At 44.7% G+C, this 23150-nt stretch overlaps 1 protein-coding gene across 2 annotated transcripts in view; it reads left to right on the top strand.

The window, feature by feature from the left end:
• The window catches only part of nfatc1 (nuclear factor of activated T cells 1), a 292641-nt gene that overhangs the window by 65925 nt on the left and 203566 nt on the right, over nucleotides 1-23150 (top strand). For both annotated transcript variants that reach the window (XM_080193896.1, XM_080193895.1), the window contains exons 4-5: nucleotides 15661-15863; nucleotides 20740-20912. In XM_080193896.1, the coding sequence (XP_080050022.1) occupies nucleotides 15661-15863; nucleotides 20740-20912 (376 nt within the window). The remainder of the gene's footprint in view (nucleotides 1-15660; nucleotides 15864-20739; nucleotides 20913-23150) is intronic.

The following is a 23150-nucleotide window of genomic DNA, read 5'->3' as shown; positions in this document are numbered from 1 at the left end:
GTGCACATGTGTGCACATGAGTGCATGTGCATGTGCACATGCCCACGCATGAATATGTGTGTGTGCAACCGCATGTACATGCATGTGTGTGTGTGTGTGTGTGTGTGTGTGTGTGTGTGTGTGCGCGCACGCTTGTGTCTCTGCATGTTTTGCAGTATATTGAGTTCTGGCTGTGAATTTCACGATGTCCAGAACAAAAATTAGAAATTACCGCAAAAGCTCAGCAAGTCCTTGGAGAGAGAGAAACAGAGTTAACAGCTGGAATTTTCCAGCTGGATCCCTAGCAATGTGAGGCTACCTGGGTCTCTGGCGCTATGAGGCTACCTGGGTCTCTGGCACTGTGAAGCTACCTGGGTCTCTGGCACTGTGAAGCTACCTGGGTCTCTGGTGCTGTGAGGTTAGCCAGGCCCCTGGCACTATGAGACTACCCGGGTCTCTGGTACGGTGAGGAAACCCGGGTCCCTGGCTCTGTGAGGAAACCCGGGTCTCTGGCACTGTGAGGAAACTTGGGTCCCTGGCACTGTGAGGAAGCTTGGGTCCCTGGCACTGTGAGGAAACCCGGGTCCCTGGCACTGTGAGGCAACGGTATTAATTATCTTCTTAGAACAAACGATTGGCCCTTTATCCTGAAACTGGGTCCCCTGTTTTAGAGAGAATCTCTCAGCAGCTACTCTATCAAGGCCCTTCAAAACCTTGGATGTTTTGATGAAATCACTTATTCTTCTAAACTTCAGAGAACATAAACCCAATTTACTCAGCCTTTCATCATATGGCAACCCCCTTAGCCCAGGGCCCAATCTAGTGAACCCTCACTGTACCACCTTCAATGCAAGTATATCCTTCCATAAATATGAAGGCCAAACCTCACACACTGTATTCCTGATGTGGTCTCACCTGTACAGATCGAAACAGAAATCCTGCAAGTAACAGCAGAGCACAAATACAGTGAGGTCCATGCCAGCACCTAGCATTCCATGGGAGAGCTAAAACACTGGTTCCGCTGTCTGAATATCTCGGTGGGTTCAATGGTGTGCAGTCCAGGCAAGGAGGAAAATTTTCCTGCTCCGCCCGCCATAGGAATCGTAGTGAGTGATGAGTGGACCATGGAAAGGTCCCTTGACCTCGGGCGGGATTTTCCGGCATTGGGGCCAGTGGGGCCGGGATATCCTGCCCATGATCTCTCAGCTCATCAACATCCGCAAGCTGTGCAGTTGTGAACAGCTGTGGGGACCAGTTACCTCAGTTGGCTAGGTGACTAGAGTGTGATATTGAATGATGCCAACAGTATGAATTCAATCCCCATATTGGCTATAGTAATTCGTGGAGCCCCTATCACCTCACCTTATCCCCCCTCAACCTGCTGAGTGGCATCCCCTCAGTCATCAAAATGTGTCTGTCTCATGGGGAGATGTACCTATGGTTGAGACCACAGTTGGATACAAACTGTTGTGAAAGTTGGTCATAAGATGTCTTGAACTGCAGGCCCACTAAAAACAGATAAGGAAGTGGAGGATATTTGGGGGATATGGAGGGACTGATGCGCCCACAGCAAGTCTGATGATCAAAAAATATTTTCCTATGAGTAATTTGGCATAATGACCTGTTCTTTATTGAGAGCAAATTTTCTTTATGAATTAAAAGGAGAAACAGAAAGTTTTTTTGCATTAACTCCAAACATTTAAAAGTCAAAGTTTATTTATTAATCACAAGTAGGTTTATGTTAACACTGCAATGAAGTTACTGTGAAAATCTCCTAGTTGCCACATTCCGGCACCTGTTCAGGTACACTGAGCAAGAATTTAGCATGGTACCCAGAGGAAACCAATGCAGACACTGGGAGAATGTACAGACTCTGCACAGACAGTGACCCAAGCTGGGAATCGAACCCGGGTCCCTGATGCTGTGAGGCAGCAATGTTAACCGCTGTGCCACTGTGCGTATTTTAAAACTAAATTGGACAATCTGTGGGCATTGGCATTGGAGCATTATTGCTTCAGTGAATTAACGCTACCCTTGTCACGAGGCATCCAATTCCCTATTGGAAGATTGTGATGATACTTTTTACATAAAGGCTGGAGCTGCCCCTTTGAGACAAATGCTGGCTGAGAATGACGCTGGCTGGCAGACTGAATTATCCTGCACTTTACTTCTTCCTCTGCATCCAGACATTTCTGTAATGTGGAGATGCCGGCAAAGGACAGGGGTGGGCACAGCTAAGAAGTCTCACAACACTGGGTTGCAGTCCAACAGGTTTATTTGATAGCACGAGCTTTTGGAGAGCCGCTCCTTCACTAACCTGAGTGTTGTGAGGCATTTCTGTACTGTGCACACAAGCAGTCATTCCTGATTATTGTCATTGAATGGCTGGCTAAATCTTAATGTTGATGGGGCCTTCGACTGTTTGGTAATATTGGAAATATCGTTTTGAAAAATGTTTTAAAAGTTTCTATGTGATCTGAGGGACTACCTGGGGGAATTTTTTAACCTTTGCTTTGCACTACTTGCTGCTTGACAGCAAAGAATGTATTGCCCTAGCGTAGGCAACTATATCCTGGAGCTGGCTTGAAACCCCCTTGTCTAAATTCAATTCAAGCAACTTCAAACCCTAATAACAAAAATCTAAGCTGCTTTGTTTACAGCACAAACGGTGCAACTTAACTGACTTTAATATTTAATCGGGTTTGCGTTGCTATTTTAATATGGGAAGTGATTTTAGTGGGCCAATCTTGAAAGTTTATCTGTTGGTGTCACAAGTAGGCTTACATTAATACTGTATGAAGTTACTGTGAAAGTCCCCTAGTTGCCATGCTCCGGCACCTATTCCGATACACTGAGGGAGAATTTAGCACGGCCAATTCACCTAACCAGCATGTCCTGTGAACTGTGCAAGGAAACTGAAGCACCCGGAAGAAACCCAAACTGACACGGGCAGAATATGTAATTCCACACGGACAGTGACCCAAGCCAGGAATCAAGCCGGGATTCCTGGCGCTGTGAAGCAGCAGTGCTAACCACTATGCCGTCAGCCTTTCTGGTTGAAGAAGAAGCTCTAACTTGTAATCCAGTAATGTCACCCATTGCATTACTTCAAATAATTTTAGAATCACACAGAGCTGATTTTTCTGCAAACGTTTTGACTCTAAGTGCATGCTACCAGGTGAGCAAAAATACCTGGGTCTGCAAGAGAATTATGGAATCCCTACAATGCAGAAAAAGGCCATTTGGCCCATCAAGCCTGCACCGATAACAATCCCACCCAGGCCTTATCCCCATAACCCTATATATTTACCCTGCTAACTCCCCTGACACTAAGGAGCAATTTAGTATGGCCAATCAACCTAACCCACACAGTTTTGGACTGTGGGAGGAAACTGGAGTGCTCGGAGGAAACCCACACAGACATGGGGAGAACGTGCAAACTCCACACAGGCAATCACCAGAGACAGGAATTGAATCCGGGTCCCTGGAGCTGTGAGGCAGCAGTGCTAACCATTGTGCCGCCCCAAACTAATGGCAATAGCCACAGACTAAGGGTTGTCATGCAAGTACATTTGATTTGATTTATTATTCACATGCATTAGTATACAATGAAAAATATTGTTTCTTGTGAGCTATGCGGACAAAGCATACTGTTCATAGAGAAGGAAATGAGAGAGTTCAGAATGTAGCGTTACAGTCATAGCTAGGGTGTAAAGAAAGATCAACTTAATGCAATGTAAGTCCAATCAAAAGTTTGACAGCAGCAGGGAAGAAGCTGCTTTTGAGTCAGTGGTACATGTCCTCAGACTTTTCTATCTTTTTCCCGACGGAAGAAAGTAGAAGAGAGAATGTCTGGGGTGTTTGGAGTCCTTAGTTATGCTGGCTGCTTTGGCGAGGTAGCAAGCAGTGTAGACAGAGGCAGTGGATGAAAGGCTGATATGATTGATGGATTGGGCTACATTTATGACCTCATGTAGTTTCTTGTGGTCCTGGGCAGAGCAGGAGCCGTACCAAGCTGTGATACAACCAGAAAGAATGCTTTCTATGATGCATCTGTGAAAGTTGGTGAGAGTCGTAGCTGACATGCCAAATTTCCTTGGTCTTCTGAGAAAGTAGGGGCGTTGGTGGACTTTCTTAACTGTAGTGTCGGCATGGGGGGACCAAGGCAGTGGGCTGAGAACAATGCAAAATGCATTTTCTTTCTAGTAATATTATGTGAACTTTAAAAAAAATCAGTATCCATCTGCTAAAATTGCAAGTGTCACATAGGTTACAGCATCATTCTGTAAGCTATCATGAACTGGACCATTGTGCAACTTTGTGTATAAAATGCACTGAATGTTGAGAGTCATCATAAACATTATAGAACTAAATTAGGACAAAGTCAGGTGCATAGTTCCAGTTATGATGCTGACTGCTGAAAACGTCAAGCTTGAGGTATTTTGTTGATGCAATGCAGGATTGCAACCTGAGTTCTGAAAGGATTAACAGACCAGGGTTTGAAGCTGCTAGGTTCATACTAATTTTGTAAGTGTCTGCTGTAGCCAGTGCCAAAGCAGAGGCCAGACCATTTATCATTTTGCGGCTTAGAATGCTCATACTAGAGGCCAAAATGGTGTAAAGCTGAAGGCGAAGACAAGAGCTATGCTGGACCTCCAGAGGCCTGAGGCCTAAATAAAATCGGACTACGGCCACTTGTATCAAACGGGCAAGCTCTGGATTGGACCACTCAGAATACAGCTGAATATAGCTCACTCACTAGGATCTGGACTTGAATATTCAGAATGCCAAACTACTCTCTCCAATGTTTAGCACTGCTGTCTCACAGCACCAGGGATGCAGGTTCGATTCCAGCCTTGGATGACTGTCTGTGTGGAGTTTGCACATTCTCCCCATGTCTCCATGAGTTTTCTCTGGGTGCTCCTGTTTCCTCCCACACTCCAAAGATGTCCCAGATTAGGTGGATTGGCCATGCTAAATTACCACTTAATGCCCCAAAATGTGCAGATAGGTGGATTGGTCATGTTAAATGCGGAAGGTTTACAGGGATAGAGTTGCGGGGGGTGGATTACCATGGATGAAATACTCTTTTGGAGAGTCAGTGCAGACATGATGGGCTGAATGGCCTCCTTCTGCACTGCCGGAATTCTATGGATTCTAAGAAGGTCGCCCAATACCAATTTGTTGGCCAGTGCACCCCCTTGGCACCTGAGTGTGTGAGATTGCAACACAAAATCTGTCCGATTACCCTTCATGTTTCACCCGATGCTGCCCCTGCCCAGAGTTGAGAATGAATTGATTGTGAAATATTAAGAACAAATACCAATAATTAAAGTATTCACACTGGGCGAAAAAGATAAAATGAACAAACTTGTCTGTTCATTGGTTTATCTGTATATTTTGTTACTCCAGTACTGTAGTTCACATTGAGTTCCACCATTCTGTTACATTATGTTGCAGCAGGGGACCTGGAGAAAGCTAAAGAAATTTCAGGACCTTCCTGTTCCTGAAGAATCTGATGCATCACTTGAAGGAAGGTTAATGGGAATTTTTGATATAGATATAAATATGTATATATCTTCACAAGGGCAGTTGCAAATTTGCAAGATGGGTTTATGTGGTTGAGATGTGTGAGCAGGTTTTGTTTTCTGTTTGTAAGTGGGATACTGCAAAAATGTGCTGCATTTTGTAAATGCTTGCTTGTTGGAAACTTTCTGACTTTTTTTCATTATTCTTTTAGTGAAGATTTAACTTGCAAAGCATTGACTGGGAGACATTCTCGACTCTTCGCTTCTCTGGTATCTTGTTTTGTGCCAGCCTTGCCACTTGGTAGGAAGCTGAATCAGCTTTGTCTGTCGTTCTTTTGAAGTGGAGATGCCGGCATTGGGCTGGGGTGGGCACAATAAGAAGTCTCACAACACAAGGTTAAATTCCAACAGGTTTATCTGGAATCATGAGATTGACTCACCTAATGAAGGAACAGTACTCCAAAAGCTCGTCATTGCAAATAAACCTGTTGGATTTTAACCTGGTGTTTTGAAACTTCTCACTGTAGCAAGGAGGGAGTAATGGTGAGATGGTGACCTTAAACCTCCCGCAAAAGATAGGATAACCAACCCATTAATCTTGTTCTTGGACGCCACGAACACTCTGTCAATAATTTAATACTAGACAGAATAATATTAGGTAGCTACAAACCGCTTTGCTGAATTCAACAAAATCTATGAGACCAATGCAGTCAGAAATCATGTTCTGGTTAGGCATTTAAAGGTCACGGCATCATCAGGCGGCTTTTGCAAATTGATATGTTTCAAAACTTAACTTGCATCACCCGGGTGCTTACGTTACAAACTGCATCGGGTGTTTTTTTTCCCAGTCCTTGCATTTTACGCTCTGCTTGCTGTTACTGTATTCAGCTGTATTTACTGATCAATGCCTTTGCAATGCTCCAAGTGCAAAGCACAGTGCTAGGCCTTGCCCGGGGTGGAAATTGAGGGCAAACCAACCCCTACTTTATCATTTTGCCCACCCCATGTTTGCACCCTCTGGAGAAACCAGCATTCCTCCTTCCCCCTGCCCTCTCAACTGGGGCAATATGAAGATAATGGGAAATCAATGCCCTTGGAAGCTGAGAAGGCTGCAGCAGCAGGAATGACCACTGGCTGTGGTCCTTCTGCCAGTAATCTAAGAGCAACAGCCGAACTCCTCCAGACCTGAAAATCTCCCAAGAAACATGAAAAAACACAGCTTTGCTTGTCTGTTTAGCTTGCCTATCTGCTGACCTTTTTAGATCCCCTGAATCAGAATCTTGCCCTTGGGGTGAAAATTGAGGGGAAACCATCCCCTACTTTTATCATTTTGCTCACCCCATGTTTGCACTTTCTGGAGGAACCAGCACTTCTCCTTCCTCCACTCTCTCAACTGCGGCAACATGAAGACAATGGGATCTCAATGTTATTGAGTCATGCCAAGGGATATTGGAGAGGACAATCCGTGTTTTGTGTTGGATGATTTCTGGTCTTCTATACAGATAAAGATCTATAAGCAGCAAACACAGCCTTTCCTCTCCCAGTTGGTGGTCTCTCAGGGCATTGAGTAGTCCCTTCCTCCGTAATTGGCTGTAGCCACAGTCCTGGTAGGTTGAAGTCTATTGCGATCTCATTTTGGAGTTTACGTCTGGGCATGGCAATGGGAGCATGCACCGGAGATGCTCTGGATTTACTTGGGACCACTTGTATTTGAGTGCCCTTGACAGATAAGACCATAAGATATAGGAACAGAATTAGACCATTTGCCCATCGAGTCTGCTCTGCCATCCAATTTGATGCCACCTGTGTTGCCATGCTCTGGCAAATGACAGCAGTCAGTCATGGTTGAATGGCTGTACGAATATTCTTGAGTCAGGAAGCATGAGTCCATCCCCCATTCCAGAGACTTGATCATATAATACAGGCCGACTGTGCCAGTGCAGTGTTGAGAGAGTGCTGCACTGGAGGAGGTGCAGTCAACCGGATGAGACGTTAGCAGGTGCCCTGTCTGCCTGCTCAGGTGGATAAAATGTTATTATTTTGATGGATCATAGAATTGCAGAAATCTTACAGTGCAGAAGGAGGCCATTCAGCCCATCAAATCTGCACTGACAACAATCCCACTCAGGCCTATCCCTGTAACCCCACATATTTAGCCCACTAATCCCTCTAACCTACAATCTCAAGAGACTAAGGGACAAATTAGTATGGCCAATCCACCTAACCCACACATTTTTGGACTGTGAGAGGAAACCCAAGCACACACGGGGAGAATGTGCAAACTCCACACAGATAGTGTGGAAGCCGGGAATCGAACCCGGGTCCCTGAAGCTGTGAGACAGCAGCGCTAACCACTATGCCACCGTGCCGCCCCAAAGAGCACAGAAGACTGCTCAGCCCTCCCTGGTGTCCTGGTAAATACTGATCCTTCAACCAACATCATCAAGGCAATACGACACATTGGTCGGAATTCTCTGCCCTTGCTTGCAGCTGGGATTTTCCAGTCTTGTTGCAGTGAATGGAGATTTGGCTGAGCGCCACATTCTCGCTGGCAGCGAGGTGTGCGAAGACTGGAGAATTCTCCATCTGCTCATTTATCTCCTTGCTGATTGTGGGATCTTGATGTCTACAAATTGGCTGCCTTATTTCTTACATTTCAATGGTAACAACACTTGAAAAGTATGCCATTGACTGCACTGTCCTATGTTCCAACTGTGTATACCCTTCAAAAATACTTCATTGGCTTTAGAGTGCTTTGGAACATTGAGCTACATCAATGTACGTCTTTTCTATCAAGGGATAGATGGGAGATGGTGGTGTCTATCCAGATGTTGCTACTCCAGTCAGCATCAGCTGCTGCTTTCCAAGTACAATAAGAAGTCTCAAAACACCAGGTTAAAATCCAACAGGTTTATTTGGTAGCACAAGTTTTCAGAGTTATGGTGAGCGACATGAGGTGAGTGAAGGAGCAACGGTCTGAAAGCTTGTGATTCCAAATAAACCTGTTGGACTTTAACCTGGTGTTGTGAGACTTCTTACTATGCCTACCCCAGTCTATCGCCGGCATCTCCACATCATGAGCAAGTATATCAGGTGCCTGCTCAGTGTGGTCTTTCAGCACTACCACTCCATTTGATGCCTATGTACTAACGTCCACTTCCCCAGCTCCATCCCCCACCAAAAGCCCCGTAGAGAGGGAGAACCCTCATGATATTGGATGTGCGCCATGTATCGGTGGCCCTTGATCAGTGCCTGCCATTGCTCATTCTTCAACACCATAAGACCAAAAGACATTAGAGCAGCATTAGGCCATTCGGCCCATTGAGTCTGCTCTACCATTCAATCATGGCTCATATTTTTCTCATCTCTGTTCTCCTGCCTTTTCCCCATAACCCCTGATCCCCTTATTAATCAAAAACCTATCTATCTCTGTCTTAAAGATACTCAATGACCTGGCCTACACAGTCTTCTGCGGCAAACAGTTCCACAGATTCACTACTCTCTGGCTGAAGAAATTCCTCCTCATCTCTGTTTTGAAGGATGGTCCCTTCAGCCTGAGGTTGTACCTTCTGGTTCTAGTTTTTCCTACTAGTGGAAACATCCTCTCCACGTCAACTCTATCGAGGTCTCGCAGTATCCTGTAAGTTTCAATAAGATCCACACTCATCCTTCTAAACTCCAAGCAGTACAGACACAGAGTTCTCAACCGTTCCTCATACGACAAGCTCTTCATTCCAGAGATCATTCTTGTGAAGCTCCTCTGGTTCCTTTCCAAGGCCAGCACATCCTTCCTTAGATATGGGGCCCAAAATTGTTCACAATCCTCCAAATGGGGTCTGACCAGAGGAATCACAGGATGTGCCTGGCGCCACATCTTTTGATTCCTTCTCCACCTCATTGCCTGCTTCCAGTGTGTGTGGCTCACATGGATACAATACATTCATGGGCAGCTGATGAGTGTCGGGTAGTGCCTTTCAGCCTGGGCAAGAGCCTGCCTGAATTTCCATTGATTTGCGGCAAGTGCAGGTGCTACGCCAGCTGCTCAGTCACAATCGCTGTGATGACACGTTGATACAACACACCATGCAAATTCAAACGTTTGAATGGTTCTGTAAACACCACAAGCTCCGTGCTGTCCTCCCGCCTCCGCAGACATTACATTTCTCAAGCTTCCCTCACAGGTAGCTTGCTCATGCAGCCTCTGGGTCCAGCACCTCTCTCTAAATCTTGAGTGGGAAGGGGTTTCTGTCCTCCTGTGGCGTGTTCCTTGTGGCGGGGAGGCGACACACTCTTTGCCAACAGCATGATCAACTGGTCCCACCACTGTCAATGGGATTTCCCATTCACTTCACCTCACCTCCAATGTTGACCAGGTCACACATCACCATCTCTGGCAGATTCTTGATGAGGACAGTTGCCGACACGTGGAATCTATGAATATGGTGATGATTCCAAACCTATCAAGCCCCCACATGTCTTGCGGTACAGCCTCCCCTAAAGTTGGCACTTTGACCATCTCTGCACAGGCCAGAAATTAATTGATGTGGTCTGTGCAGTTGGTAACAGAAGATTGGTTGTGCTTCAAACAACTCCAGTGGTGGGAGTGCGAACCCTTAGCAGGACTGGAAGACCCTGCTGGTGTGAACAGAATTCTGGCTATACATTATTTCCATTGCATGCTAGATTCCCCTCTATACTGAAAGGGGTCAGATTCACTTGCCTGCCTTTTGGACATTATTTCCTGCTAACATTTCAACCTCCCATTCAGTCATATCGAGTATTATTTGCATATCTGCTGATTTCACATCCATTTTCTTGCTGCTGTCCTAGTAACAGTTCCTTGTGCTAGTGTCCTTTTTTGCATACGTCTTTCATAATTAGGTTTTGTATTTAGCCCTCTGCTGCATTTATGGAAAGCGTCACACTTTCTCTTTGTGCCGTTTTCTCAGTCATGTGATTTGATCTTGCTTTTGCCCAAGCGCGTTTAGTCTTTAGCACTTGGTTAACCATTACTCCCACTCCTGCCTCCTCCCCAACAAGCTGCACTGAAAAAGCACTTTCAATGTAGCAAAACATGAAAGCACTTCATAGGATCAAACAAAACTTGACGCTGAGGAGACACTAGGATAGGTAACCAAAATTTGGTGAAAGAGTTTGGTTTTAAGGGTGTGTTTTAAGGAAGGAAAAACTAATAAAGAGGTTTAAGGAAGGAATTCCAGAACTTAGGTCATATAGTTGAAGACACCATCTCTTGGTGAATACCCACACAATGCTCAGTAACACAGTCCATGAGGACTTATTGAAATAAGACATTCCTTAATGCAATTCTGTACCTCACAGATAGATTAGAATGAAGAATAAAGAACAAAGAAATGGACAACATAGGAACAGGCCCTTCGGCCCTTCAATCTCATGCCAATATTAACTAAACTAAAAAAAATTCTGCCCTTTGACCATATCCCTCTATTCCCTCTCTATTCATGTACCCATCCAGATGCCTTTTAAATGTTGCTGATGTTCCTGCTTCCACCACCTCCTCTTGCAGTGTATTCCAGGCACCCACCACTCTCTGAATGAAAAATCTCCCCAGCACATCTCCCTTTTTACCTCTTACCTTGAACCTGTGCCCCCTTATAATTGACACTTCCATCCTGGGAAAAAGCCTCTGACTATCCACCCTGTCTATGGCTCTCATAAGTTTGTAGACCTCTATGAGACCTGATAGAGGTCAGCCTCCGTCTTTCCAGTGAAAACAATCCTAGTTTTTTTCAACTCTCCTCATAGCCAATACTAGGCAACATCCTGGTGAACCCTTCTTTGCATTCTCTCTAAAGCTTCCATGTCCTTCTGGTAATGTGCTAACCAGAACTGACAGCACTCCAAATGCAGCCTAACCAAGATTTTATATAGCTGCAACATGAGTTGCCAACTCTTATACTAAATGCCCCAGCCAATGAGGGCAAGCCATGTCATATGTCTTCTTAATCACCTTGGCCATCTGTGTTGCCACTTTTAGGGAACATGCTGAGATCACTCTCTATGTTAATGTTCCTAAGGGTTCTGCCATTTACAGGAAAATTCACACCTAAATTTGATCCTCCAAAATGCAGTATCTCGCATTTGCCTGGATTAAACTCCATCTGCCATTTTTGTGCCCAAGATTCCAATCTATCTATATCCTGTTGTATCCTCTGACAATCCCTGGTGCTATCAGCAACTCCAACAATCTTAGTGTCATCCGCAAACTTACTAATCAGACCACCTGCATTTTCCTCCAGATCATTTACATATGAAGTTTATTTATTATTCACAAGTAACACTGCAAAGAAGTTACTGTGAAATTCCCCTCGTCGCCACAGTCTGGTGCTTTTTCGGGTCAACGCACCTAACCAGCGCATTTTTCAGAATGTGGGAGGAAACGAGAGCATCCAGAGGAAATCCACACAGATACGGGGAGAACGTGCAAACTCCTCAGACAGTGACCCAAGCCAGTAATCGAACCCGGGTCCCTGGTGCTGTGAAGCAGTAATGCTACCATGCGCCCCAAATAACAATATATTACAAATAACAGAGTGTCCCTGCGGAACACCACTAACTACAGATCTCCATTCTGAAAAACACCTTTCCACCACTAATCTCTGTCTTTTATGACCAGTTCTGTATCCATCTAGTCAGCCCACCTCAAATCCAATGTGATTTTAGTTTTTGTACCAGTCTGCCATGTAGGACCTTGTCAAACGCTTTACTAAAGTCCATATGAACTGCAGAAAAAACCTTCCCTGCACTTATTAAAGTCCACATAAACTCTGCATGAAAAAACTTGCCCCGTACATCTCCCTTAAGCTTTCCCCTTCTCATCTTGAACCTTTGCCCCTTTGCAATTGACACTTCTACCCTTGGAAAAAGCTTCTAACTATCCACCCTAGCTATGCCTCTCATAATTTTGTAGGCCTCTGTCAGGCCCGTATCCATATAAACTACATCCACAGCCCTTCCCTCATCAATTATCTTCGTCACCTCTTCAAAAAACTCAAGTTGATGAGATATGCGCTTCCATTTCCTTCCAATGTTATTTTCCCAATAAGGGTCAATTAAAAATGATGTTGGAGAATTGTTGTTGGTATTATCTTTGCATTCTCAACTTTTGGAAATCTTTAAATTTTTCTTTCAATCATCTGCTTGCAAGTTGCCATAACTTCTTTGACCGTAGCTTCGAAGCACGAAATTGCCATCACCTGAAAGGACAAGGACAGCTAGTCTGTTGGATCTCATCCCCTCCGAGTCCTACGGCTGTTGCTGGGCCAAAATCCTGGAGTTTTGTTCCTAACGGTATCGTAGGTGTACCTAACCACATTTCGGTACTCCATAAGGTGGATCAGTGAAAAGAAAGAAAGAATGTGCTACTTTTTCCAAGGATAGTTAGGGATGGACAATAAATACTGGCCTTGATAGTGTTGCTCACACCCTGAGAATGCCAATTGCAAAAATAAATGATTTGAAGCTTGGGTGAATTGTTGCACTGTAAACATTTCAGCTTCAAGCATCACAATTTGAATATTGCTGAAAAAAGACACATGTTAGCGAAGCTTTTTGTCTCACACTCTTCAGGACAATTTGCAAGAAGACCAAATGTAAACGGAACAACAAGTTACTCCCTGTGAGAAGAGGGTGCTGATTGGTTATCAAGTTCTGATGAGTACAAGATGAAAAACTTCAACAACATGTCTTTTTTCTACAAAACTCAAGCTCTGTACTACCAAGTAACTATTAATAAGTTATTTATTGCAATAATGTAGCACATAATTATTGAGGTTTTCATTAGGAAATTTAAACAGTTATTTGCAACAGGAGCTTCAAAGAAGTAAAGACTTGCCTTTATACAGTGCCTTCCATGACCAGCAGATAACCCAGTGGAGTCAATGCAGTACTTTCTTAAGTGTAATCACTGTTGTAATATAGGAAAAATAGCAGCCAATTTGTGCACAGCAAGCTCCCACAAATAGCAATACAATGAAATGAGAACCTGTTTTGTGATGCTGATTGAGAGAAATCTATTGCCGGCTGTGCTGACTACGCCTTTAAGAAATGTATTTGGGGCAAGTTACTTGTGAAGGAGCTGTTGTAACAGTATGTTTTATAATTGCTGCCAATTTGCCTGCAGCTGCCAGTCCTATTATTATTGCAGCATCTTAACTGCTACAATGTTTGTTTTGGTATGGAATAGTCTAGGGTTGTTATTATTGTGTTTCCCCAAGGGTTTTGCGGAGTAGGGTATGATTAGGCTGGTTGACAAGTAAGATGATGTGACTGGGTGGAGTTAGGCTTGCAAAGAAAAATCACGTCAGTTGCTTTTTGGGAGCCAGAGAAAGAAAAAAATAGCTTTGAGTCTCTCTGAAGTCTAGAGACTGGGAGCTTCCAGAAACTAGGTTTATTTCTCTGAAGTTCTGCTGTTTGAGTATATGTTCTTTCCTGGAAACTGCAGTATAGGAGTCAGAAGGCAGGTGTCTTTCTGTACATGAAAGCAACATACTGTGGATGCTGGAATCTGAAACAAAGACAGGAAATGCTGGAGAAACTCACTGGGTCTGACAACATCGGTAGAGAGAGATTAGAGCTAATGTTTCGAGATTGGATGACCCTTCATCAGTCTGAAGAAGGGTCATCCAAACTCAAAACGTTGGCTCTATTCTCCCTCCACAGATGCCGCCAGACCTGCTGAGTTTCTCCAGCATTTTCTGTAAGTATCTTTCTGTATCTGTCCAGAGGGGTTCAAAGGCTGGAAATCTAGCATCCATGTGAGCATATCTGTTTTAGTGGTAATTGGTTCTGAAGTAGGATTTATGGGGATTGCGTATGGGGGTTTCGCTTTCATTGGAACTATAGAGATGGATAAATGTTAAGAATTATACTTTATCATTTTTAAGTATTCGAATTGATAAGAATTATGCTAATTCTTTTTGTTATATTCTAATTGTGTTCTGAAATAAAGTTTGATTTAATAAAAGCTTCCTAGTGGGTCAATTGAATCGTACCTGGAGTGAAATACTCACCCTCACGCCAAAATCAAAAAAAAGCTGGACCCCAGACTAGCTTCCTAATATGCTTCGGAGTTTCAGATCTGGTTCCTAACGTGACACACTAAGGATAACTCTCTTTCTCTTCCTATGGTGCCATGGGGTGTTTCAAATCTACCTGAGAGGGCTGACAGGGTTTAGCATCTCAGCCAAATGGGGTGGCACAGTGCAGACTCAATGGGTTGAATGGCTTCCCTATGCATGGTGGGGATTCTATGATTCTAAATGACAGCACCTCCTATATTGGTGTATTCCCTTGATCCTCCACTGGAGAGTCAACCAAGATTGTTGCACCCAAACCCTGGAGCAGGGCTTACTTAGCAGCAAGGTGGCACAGTGGTTAGCACTGCTGCCTCACAGCGCCAGGGACCTTGGTTCTATTCCCGGCTTGGGTTACTGTCTGTGCAGAGTTTGCACGTTCTCCCCATGTTTGCATGGGTTTCTTCTGGCTGCTCTGGTTTCCTCCCACAGTCCAAAAGACGTGTCGGTTAGGTGCATTGGCCGTGCTAAATTCTCCCTCAGTGTACCCGAACAGATGCCGGAGTGTGGTGACTAGGGGATTTTCACAGTAACTTCATTGCAGTGTTACAGTAATCCTACTTGTGGCACTAATAAATAAACTTTAAGAACTTGAACCCATATCCTTCTGACTCAGCAGTGGAAATGCTACCAGTTGAGTCACAGCTGAGAATTTTAATCAGATGTGTGGCAGGATTATATGCCTGACATGTTCGAGCTAAGAGACACATATAAGGTTGCAGGAGGTGTATCCACTGAACCGATTTGTGCAAAGCAGTCATCATGCTTCTGCATGAGACCTTTGGCAAACGTCTCCGCAGCTGCCTGAACGTAGTGGCTGGAGTTCCGAATTAAAGCAATTAGCAAAACTTACTTTCATCAGAAATGGACTAAATATACTTTTTATGTTGCGGTTACTGCGAGATGTGACATGCTTAGCAGCTGTCAATAATTTTCTCACCTGCTTTTGGCTCTGGGCTGCAAAATAAAAGAAATAAATTGGTCTTTAGCGCCACGTGCTACACAATGTCTAGCAAGACTCTTTTCTGTTTCGTTGCCAGCTCCATGGTTACATGGAAAGCGAGCCTCTCACTCTGCAGCTGTTCATCGGGACAGCAGACGATCGCCTGCTGCGACCACATGCCTTCTACCAGGTCCATCGAATCACCGGGAAGACGGTCTCCACCAGCAGCCACGAGAGCATCATCAACAACACCAAGGTGCTGGAGATCCCACTGTTACCGGAAAACAACATGCGAGCAAAGTAAGCCTCCTTCCCAAGCACCTACATTCAAAAACAGAAATCAACCCTCTGTTCACACTTTCCTCCCTAACCTAGGAACATTACCATTGTGAAGTTTTGAGCAATATATATTAGTGATTTGGATGAGGGACCAAAATGTAACATCTCAAAATTTGCACATGATGCACGTTGACTGGGAGAGTGAACTGTGACGAGGATGCAGAGATCCTTCAGCATGATCTGGACAGGTTGGGTGATTGGGCAAATCAATGGCAGTGCAGTATAATTTGGATAAATGTGAGGTTATTCACTTTGGAAGCAAAAACAAGAATACAGATTACTACCTGAATGGCTGTAAATTGGGAAAGGGGAATGTGCTTGTGCATCAGCTGCTGAAGGTAAACATGCAGGTGCAGCAGGCAGTAAAGAAGGCAAATAGTATGTTGGTCTTCATTTCAAGAGGTTTTGAGTAAAGGAGCAGGGATGTGTTGTTGCAGGGCAATGTTGAGGCCGCACCTAGAATATTGTGTGCAGTTTTGGTCTCTTTTTCTGAGGAAGGATGTTCTTGCTCTCGAGGGAGTGCAGCGAAAGTTTACCAGGCTGGTTCCGGGGATGGCGGGACAGATCTATAAGAAAAGATTGACTAGGTTAGGATTGTTTTTGCTGGAATTCAGACGACTGCGGGGAGATCTCATAGAGACTTACAAAATTCTAACAGGTCTAGACAGGGTAGATGCAGGGAGGATGTTCCCAGTGGTAGGGAGTCCAGAACCAGAGGTCACAGTCTGAGGATGTAGGGTAGACCATTTAAGACAGAGATGAGGAGACATTTCTCCACCCAAAGAGTAGTGAACCTGTGGAATTCATTACTACAGGAAGTAGTTGATGCCAAAACATTAAATGTAGTCAAGAGGTAGATATAGCAGTAGGGGCGAATGGGATCAAAGGTTATAGGGAGAAAGCAGGATTAGGCTATTGAGTTGGATGATCAGCCATGATTGTAATGAATGGTGGAGCTGGCTCGAAGGTCAAATGGCCTCCTCCTGCTCCTATCTTTGATGTTTCTATGAAGCTAAACCCTCCCCTTTCTTTACCCCATATTGCGTCATTTGCAAAATCATATGGCGGGCACTGGGATATCAGTGAAACACCTTTTGCCAAAATTTCTTGAAGTCACAACAGAGATATAGGCTGGCATTTTACTGTCCTACCCACCATGGGAATTGGAGCAGGCGAGGGGTGGACCATGGAAAGGTCCATTTACCTTGGGTGGGATTTTCAGGATTCAGGGCAAGCGAGGCCTGAAAATCCAGCCTATAGGCCAAAGTTTTCTGGCTCTTCATGTCCCGGCACTACTGTGAACGAGGACGGAGAATGTGGCACTCAGCCTAATCTCCCTCCGTTTGCTGCAGAGGGACTGAAAACTCCCACCAGTATGAATGACCAGAAAATTTCCCCAAATTTTATATATATATAATTTTGTTGGGGAGTAATACATTGGTCTGAATTTTCGACCTTTCCCACTGGTGGGATCTTCCTGTCCTGCCAGCAGTGGCCTCCCCCTGCAGCAGTTTCCCCAGCAATGGAGGGTGCAGCCACACAAAATGCCATTGACACTCATGGCACTGGAATATCCATTATGGGCAGCACTGTGGTTAGCACTGCTGTCTCACAGCACCAGGGACCCGGGTTCGATTCCCGACTTGGGTCACTGTCTGCGTGGAGTTTGCCATTCTCCCCATGTCTGCCTGAGTTTCCTTCGGGTGCTCTGGTTTCCTCCCACACTGCAAAGATGTGCGGGTTAGGTGGATTGGCCATGCTAAATTGTCTCTTAGTGTCAAGGGGATTAGCTAGGATAAATGCATGGGGTTATGTGAGTGGGGCCTGGGTGGGATTGTGGTGGATATAGACTTGATGGGCCAAATGGCCTCCTTCTGCACTGTAGGGATTCTATGGTTCTGTCCTCTGGCAACCAATGGTGGGCTGCCTTTGCCATTGGTAAGCATGTCCAGCCTGCCCACTGAAACACTCTGCAGTCAGCAGAAGGTAATCTGAGTGTTTACTTTCTCTGCCTTTTGTATTTGTCTGATGTTTATGAGTTCGCCACAGAAAGCGAAGAGAAAATCCTGCCACCCTGACCAGCATCTACCTGTCAACTGTGGTTCAGTGGCAGAGACACACAGAGAGATCTGAGAGTACAGGTCTGCACTGCAGATCCTTAAAAATGGCAGCACAGGTGGACAAAGTGGTAAAGAAAGCATATGGCATGCTTGCCTTCACCGGTCAGGGCATCAAGTATAAAAGTTGGCAAATGATCTCACAGTTGTATAAAACATTGGTTAGGCCACATTTGGAATACTGTGTCCAATTCTGGTCGCCACACTACCATAAGGACGTGGAGGCTTTGAAGGCAGTACAGAATAGGTTATCAGGATGTTGCCTGGTATGGAGGGTATTAGCTATGAGGAAAGATTGACTAAACTGGGATTGTTCTCCTTGGAAAGATGGAGGCTGAGAGGTGACTTGATAGAAGTTTATAAAATTATGAAGGGTATAGATAGGGTGAACAGCTGGAAGCTTTTTCCCAGGGCAGAAATGACAATCACAAGAGGACACAAGTTCAGGGTAAGAGGGGAAAGATTCTGTGGAGATATGCAGGGGAAGTTTTTTACACAGAGGGTGGTTGGGGCCTGGAATGCACTGCCAAGTGAGGTGGTTGAGGCAGATATGTTAGCAACATTTAAGACTTATCTGGATAGACACATGAACAGGCAAGGTATAGAGAGATACAGGCGATTGGTCTAGGTAGGGCAATGTGATCGGCATAGGCTTGGTGGGCTGAAGGGCCTGTTCCTATGCTGTACTGTGCTTTGTTGTGGGTTTAAGTCCAGAGACTTGAGCGTGAAGTCTAGGTGGACATTCCAGTGCAGTACAGAGATTTGTCATATTTTGGATGGCTAAGAGCCTATCTACCCTCTCAGGTGGATGCATAAGATCTCATTATAATAGTGAAGAACTGATGGGTTCTCATTGTTAAAAGCAAATTACTGTGGATGCTGGAATCTAAAACAGAAACAGAAAATGCTGGAATGTCTCAGTAGGCCTGACAGCATCTGTGAAGAGAGGACAGAGTTAATGCTTCGAGTCTGGATGACTGCTTGTCAGAGCTGTCCTCATAGTGCCCTGGTCAATACTCAACTAGCATCACCAAATAAAAAAATAACTTTATTCATTAGTCACAAGTAGGTTTGCATTAACTCTGCAATGAAGTTACTATGAAAATCCCCTTATCGTCACACTCTAGCGCTTATTCAGATACAGTGAGGGAGATTTAGCATAGCCAATGCACTTAATATGCACATCTTTGGACGGTGGGAGGAAATGGGAATGCCCGGAGGAAACCCACAGAGACATGGACAGAATGTGCAGACGCCGCATAGACAGTGACCCAAGCCGGGAATCAAAACCGAGTCCTTGGCACTTGCTATTTATGGGAATTTAATGTGGGAAAATTAGCTGCTGAGTTTGACAGCATCTTCCAAGCTCGTGACCTCGACCTCCTAGAAGGAAAAGGGCAGCCGACACATGGGAACATCACCGCCGGCAAATTTCCCTCCAGGTCACTCACTGCCCTGATTTGGAACTAATTGCTGTTCCTTCGCTGGGTCTAAATCCTGGAACTCCCTCCCTTACAGCACCGTGGCTATTCCTATAATTTTAGGACTGCAACAATCCAGGAACCACCACCCGTCTTCTCGAAGGCAATTAGGATTAATGCTGACCTAGTTAGCGACACCCACATCCCATGAATGAATTTTTTTAATAGTCATAATCTCACTGAATGGCAAAACAGTCTTGAGGAGCAAAAATGCAACCTCTGTACTGCAAATTCATTCTCCACTTCGCTCTCCCAAATACTATCTTCCGATTCAAGAAATTGATGGTTGCTTTTGCATGCCACTTTTCTATACAATCTATTTACCATTCCAATTGAGTCAAAACCAACACCTTTGGAAAATCTAATTTTTCGAGATAGCTATGCTAATTTGACCCGAGTGTCAGGGGGATTAGCAGGGTAAATATGTGGGGTTACGGAAATAGGGCCTGGGTGGGATTGTGGTTGGTGCATTCTCAATAGGTCGAATGGCCTCCTTCTGCACGGTGGGGTTCTATGATTCTATGATGTCTTGTAGAATACTTCCCAAACAAATTGCCAAAGTTTGTGTAAATCCAAATTTAATAATATCCAGACCGGTGGCTGGTTAGGGAAGCAGGGTGGCACAGTGGTTCGCACTGCTGCCTCACAGTGCCAGGGAGCCAGGTTCAATTCTGGCCTCAGATCACTGCCCGTGTGGAGTTGCACTTTCTCCCTGTGTCTGCGTGGGTTTCCTCCAGGTGCTCTGGTTTCCTCTCACACTCCAAACTGCGGGTTAGGTGGATTGCCCATGCTAAATTAATCTTTGTGACAGGGGAATTAGCAGGGTAAGTGTTTGGCGTTACAGGCATAGGGCCGGGGGGGGAGGATGTGGTCAGTACAGGCTTGATGGGCCGAATGGTCTCCATCTATACTGTAGGGATTCTATGACCATAGAACTTCCCATCAAAAATAGCTGATAACTTTCTCCAAAGACAATAAGGAAACCTGGATAGCTGTTTGAAAGGAGGATTTAACAAATTTGCGAGATGATTTTAATTGTCACCTAATAGATCCAATCACCTGACTATTGAACCAAGCGACACGTTGCATCAATAATGCTATCCAGCATTCAGGATCCCAGGCACTAGTTGAATGTTATAGTTAGGAAACAAGCAATTGAGATTCTGTCAAAATTATTGGAGTGAGAAAAGTTGCTTAGGTACAAAAATCTGTTCTTATAATCGTACATTTTTCCAACAGTATTGATTGCGCTGGGATACTCAAACTTCGGAATTCTGATATTGAGCTGAGGAAAGGCGAAACTGACATTGGAAGGAAGAATACAAGAGTGAGGCTGGTCTTTCGTGTACACATTCCACAACCCAATGGTCGAACTGTTTCGCTACAGGCTTCATCAAACCCGATTGAGTGTTGTAAGTATGATTCACTTGGTGCTTTAGACAAATTAAACATTTTCTCCTGGAAAGTCCATGGGAATTGTCCAGATCATCCACCATAAATTTAAGCAAAAATACCGGGGAAAAAGACCTTTGTACTGGGTTTGCGGTCGATCTTCCACTGGAATTCTGCCAGAGAATCATAGCATCCCTACAGTGCAGAAGGAGACTATTTGACCCATCAAGTCTGCACTGACCACAATCTCACCCAGACCCTATACCCATAACCCCATGTATTTATCCTGCTATTGCCCTTGACACTAATCGGTAATTTAGCATGACTGATCCACCTAACCTGCACACCTTTGAACACTAAGGGCAATTTAGCATGGCCAATCTATCTGACTTGCACATCTCTGGACTGTGGGAGAAAACCAGAGCATCTGGAGGAAGCCTCCGCAGATTCAGGGAGAACATGCAGATTCTGCACAGACAATGACCAAAATTAGGAATCAAACCTGGATCCCTGGTGCTGTGAGGCAGCAGTGCTAAGACTCAATTACTAGGGGGTATAGGTTTAAGGTGAGAGGAGCAAGATTTAAAGGAGATGTACAAGGCAAGTTTTTTACACAGAGAATGGTGGGTGCCTGGAACTCACTGCCGGGAGAGGTAGTGGAAGCGGATGCGACAGTGACTTTAAAGGGGTGTCTTGACAAATACATGAATAGGATGGGAATTGAGGGATACGGCCTTCGGAAAGGGGTTTTAGTTCAGTTGGGCAGCATGGTCAGTGCAGGCTTGCAGGGCCTAAGAGCCTGTCCCTGTGCTGTAGTTTTCTTTGTTCATTATTCTTTTATAAGTTAAATTCACTGTTCCCAGTGAAGGGCTGTGTTCAAATGAGCGTGGCATTCACTTTCCAACTTATCTTCTCTTTGGGCACAACTTTCCAGTCCGAACATGGGAGCACTTCACTTAACTCATTGGTTTGATGCTCTCCTTGTCATTCGGAAGCTTATAATAGTGCCACTGAGATTCAGAGCACTGCAGAAAACAAATTGAGGAATGGGCATGCCTAAGAAAATTATAATACTATATTTGTTTGGATTTGACATGTTAGTTTTTGACAGCACCTATCCAATTGGTATAACTTCTACCATCTAGAAGGACAAGGGCAGCAAATGCTGGGGACACCAGCGCTTGCAAGTTCCCTCCAAGCCACTCACCATCCTGTCTTGGAACTTTATTGCCATTCATTCATTCCTGCATTGTCACCAAAATTCTCACTACAGCACTGTGGGTGTACCTACACTTATTAACTACGGCAGTTCAAGAAGGTATCCCACCACCACCTTCGCAAGTTAGGAATTGGCAAATATGCTGGCCCAGGCAGCGACAACCACTTCCCCTGAAAGAATAACATTTTTAAAAATGCCTCAGTAGGGGTTAGAAAATCTGCAAAATTAAAAGGTTTGTGCACACTGCCCCAATGGCTTTTCTTGTAAGAATTACCACTTCCTTCAGATCGGCTGGTGAGACTGAATATTTGCCGGCCGCTGCGTGTGCATAATACCACCATGATGCACTCCATTGCTGCACAGCATGTGAGATTATATTAACAAAGGAAATTAGTTTCTATATTTTCTGTCTCCAAGTTATTTCACACAAAAAGAACTCCAAACAAAGCTGTGACATAATCACCAGCATCAAGGTTGTCCATCTCCAACTACCAAACCGCATTCTTTTATCAATACCCCTTTCCCCTCCAATGTCCTTCCTCTCCCAAAGTCTGCCAGAATCTCCCCTATGTTGTATATTCCACATTGTAAACCTAGAATGATTCTGGATTATTCACTCACGCGATTGAGTACAACTGAAAAAGTTGATTCTGTCTGCAAGTAGACCTTTCCTTGCATGGCACCATTTGAGAATGGGAACCAGGATCAAACTTTCCTTCCTAGCCCCGGAGTGGGGCATTTAAAGTTTTTTAATTAGTGTCACAAGTAGGCTTACATTTACATTGTAATGAAGCTACTGTGAAAATCCCCTAGTTGCCACACTCTGCTACCTGTTTGGGTACACTGAGGGAGAATTTAACATGGCCAGTGGACCTAACTAGCAAGTCTTTCAGACTGTGGGCAGGAACCGGAGCACCCGGAGGAGACCTACGCAAACATGGGGAGAAAATGCAAACTCCACACAGACAGCGACCCAAACAGGGAATGGAATCTGGGACCCTGTGGCTGTGAGGCAGCGCTGCTAACCACTGCGCCGCCA

This window comes from Carcharhinus amblyrhynchos, chromosome 8 (assembly GCF_965287045.1).
Source record: "Carcharhinus amblyrhynchos chromosome 8, sCarAmb.v2.hapA, whole genome shotgun sequence".
Lineage (NCBI taxonomy): Eukaryota > Metazoa > Chordata > Chondrichthyes > Carcharhiniformes > Carcharhinidae > Carcharhinus > Carcharhinus amblyrhynchos.
Note: the sequence above shows the minus strand (reverse complement) of the source record. Positions and strands in the feature narration are given on the sequence as shown.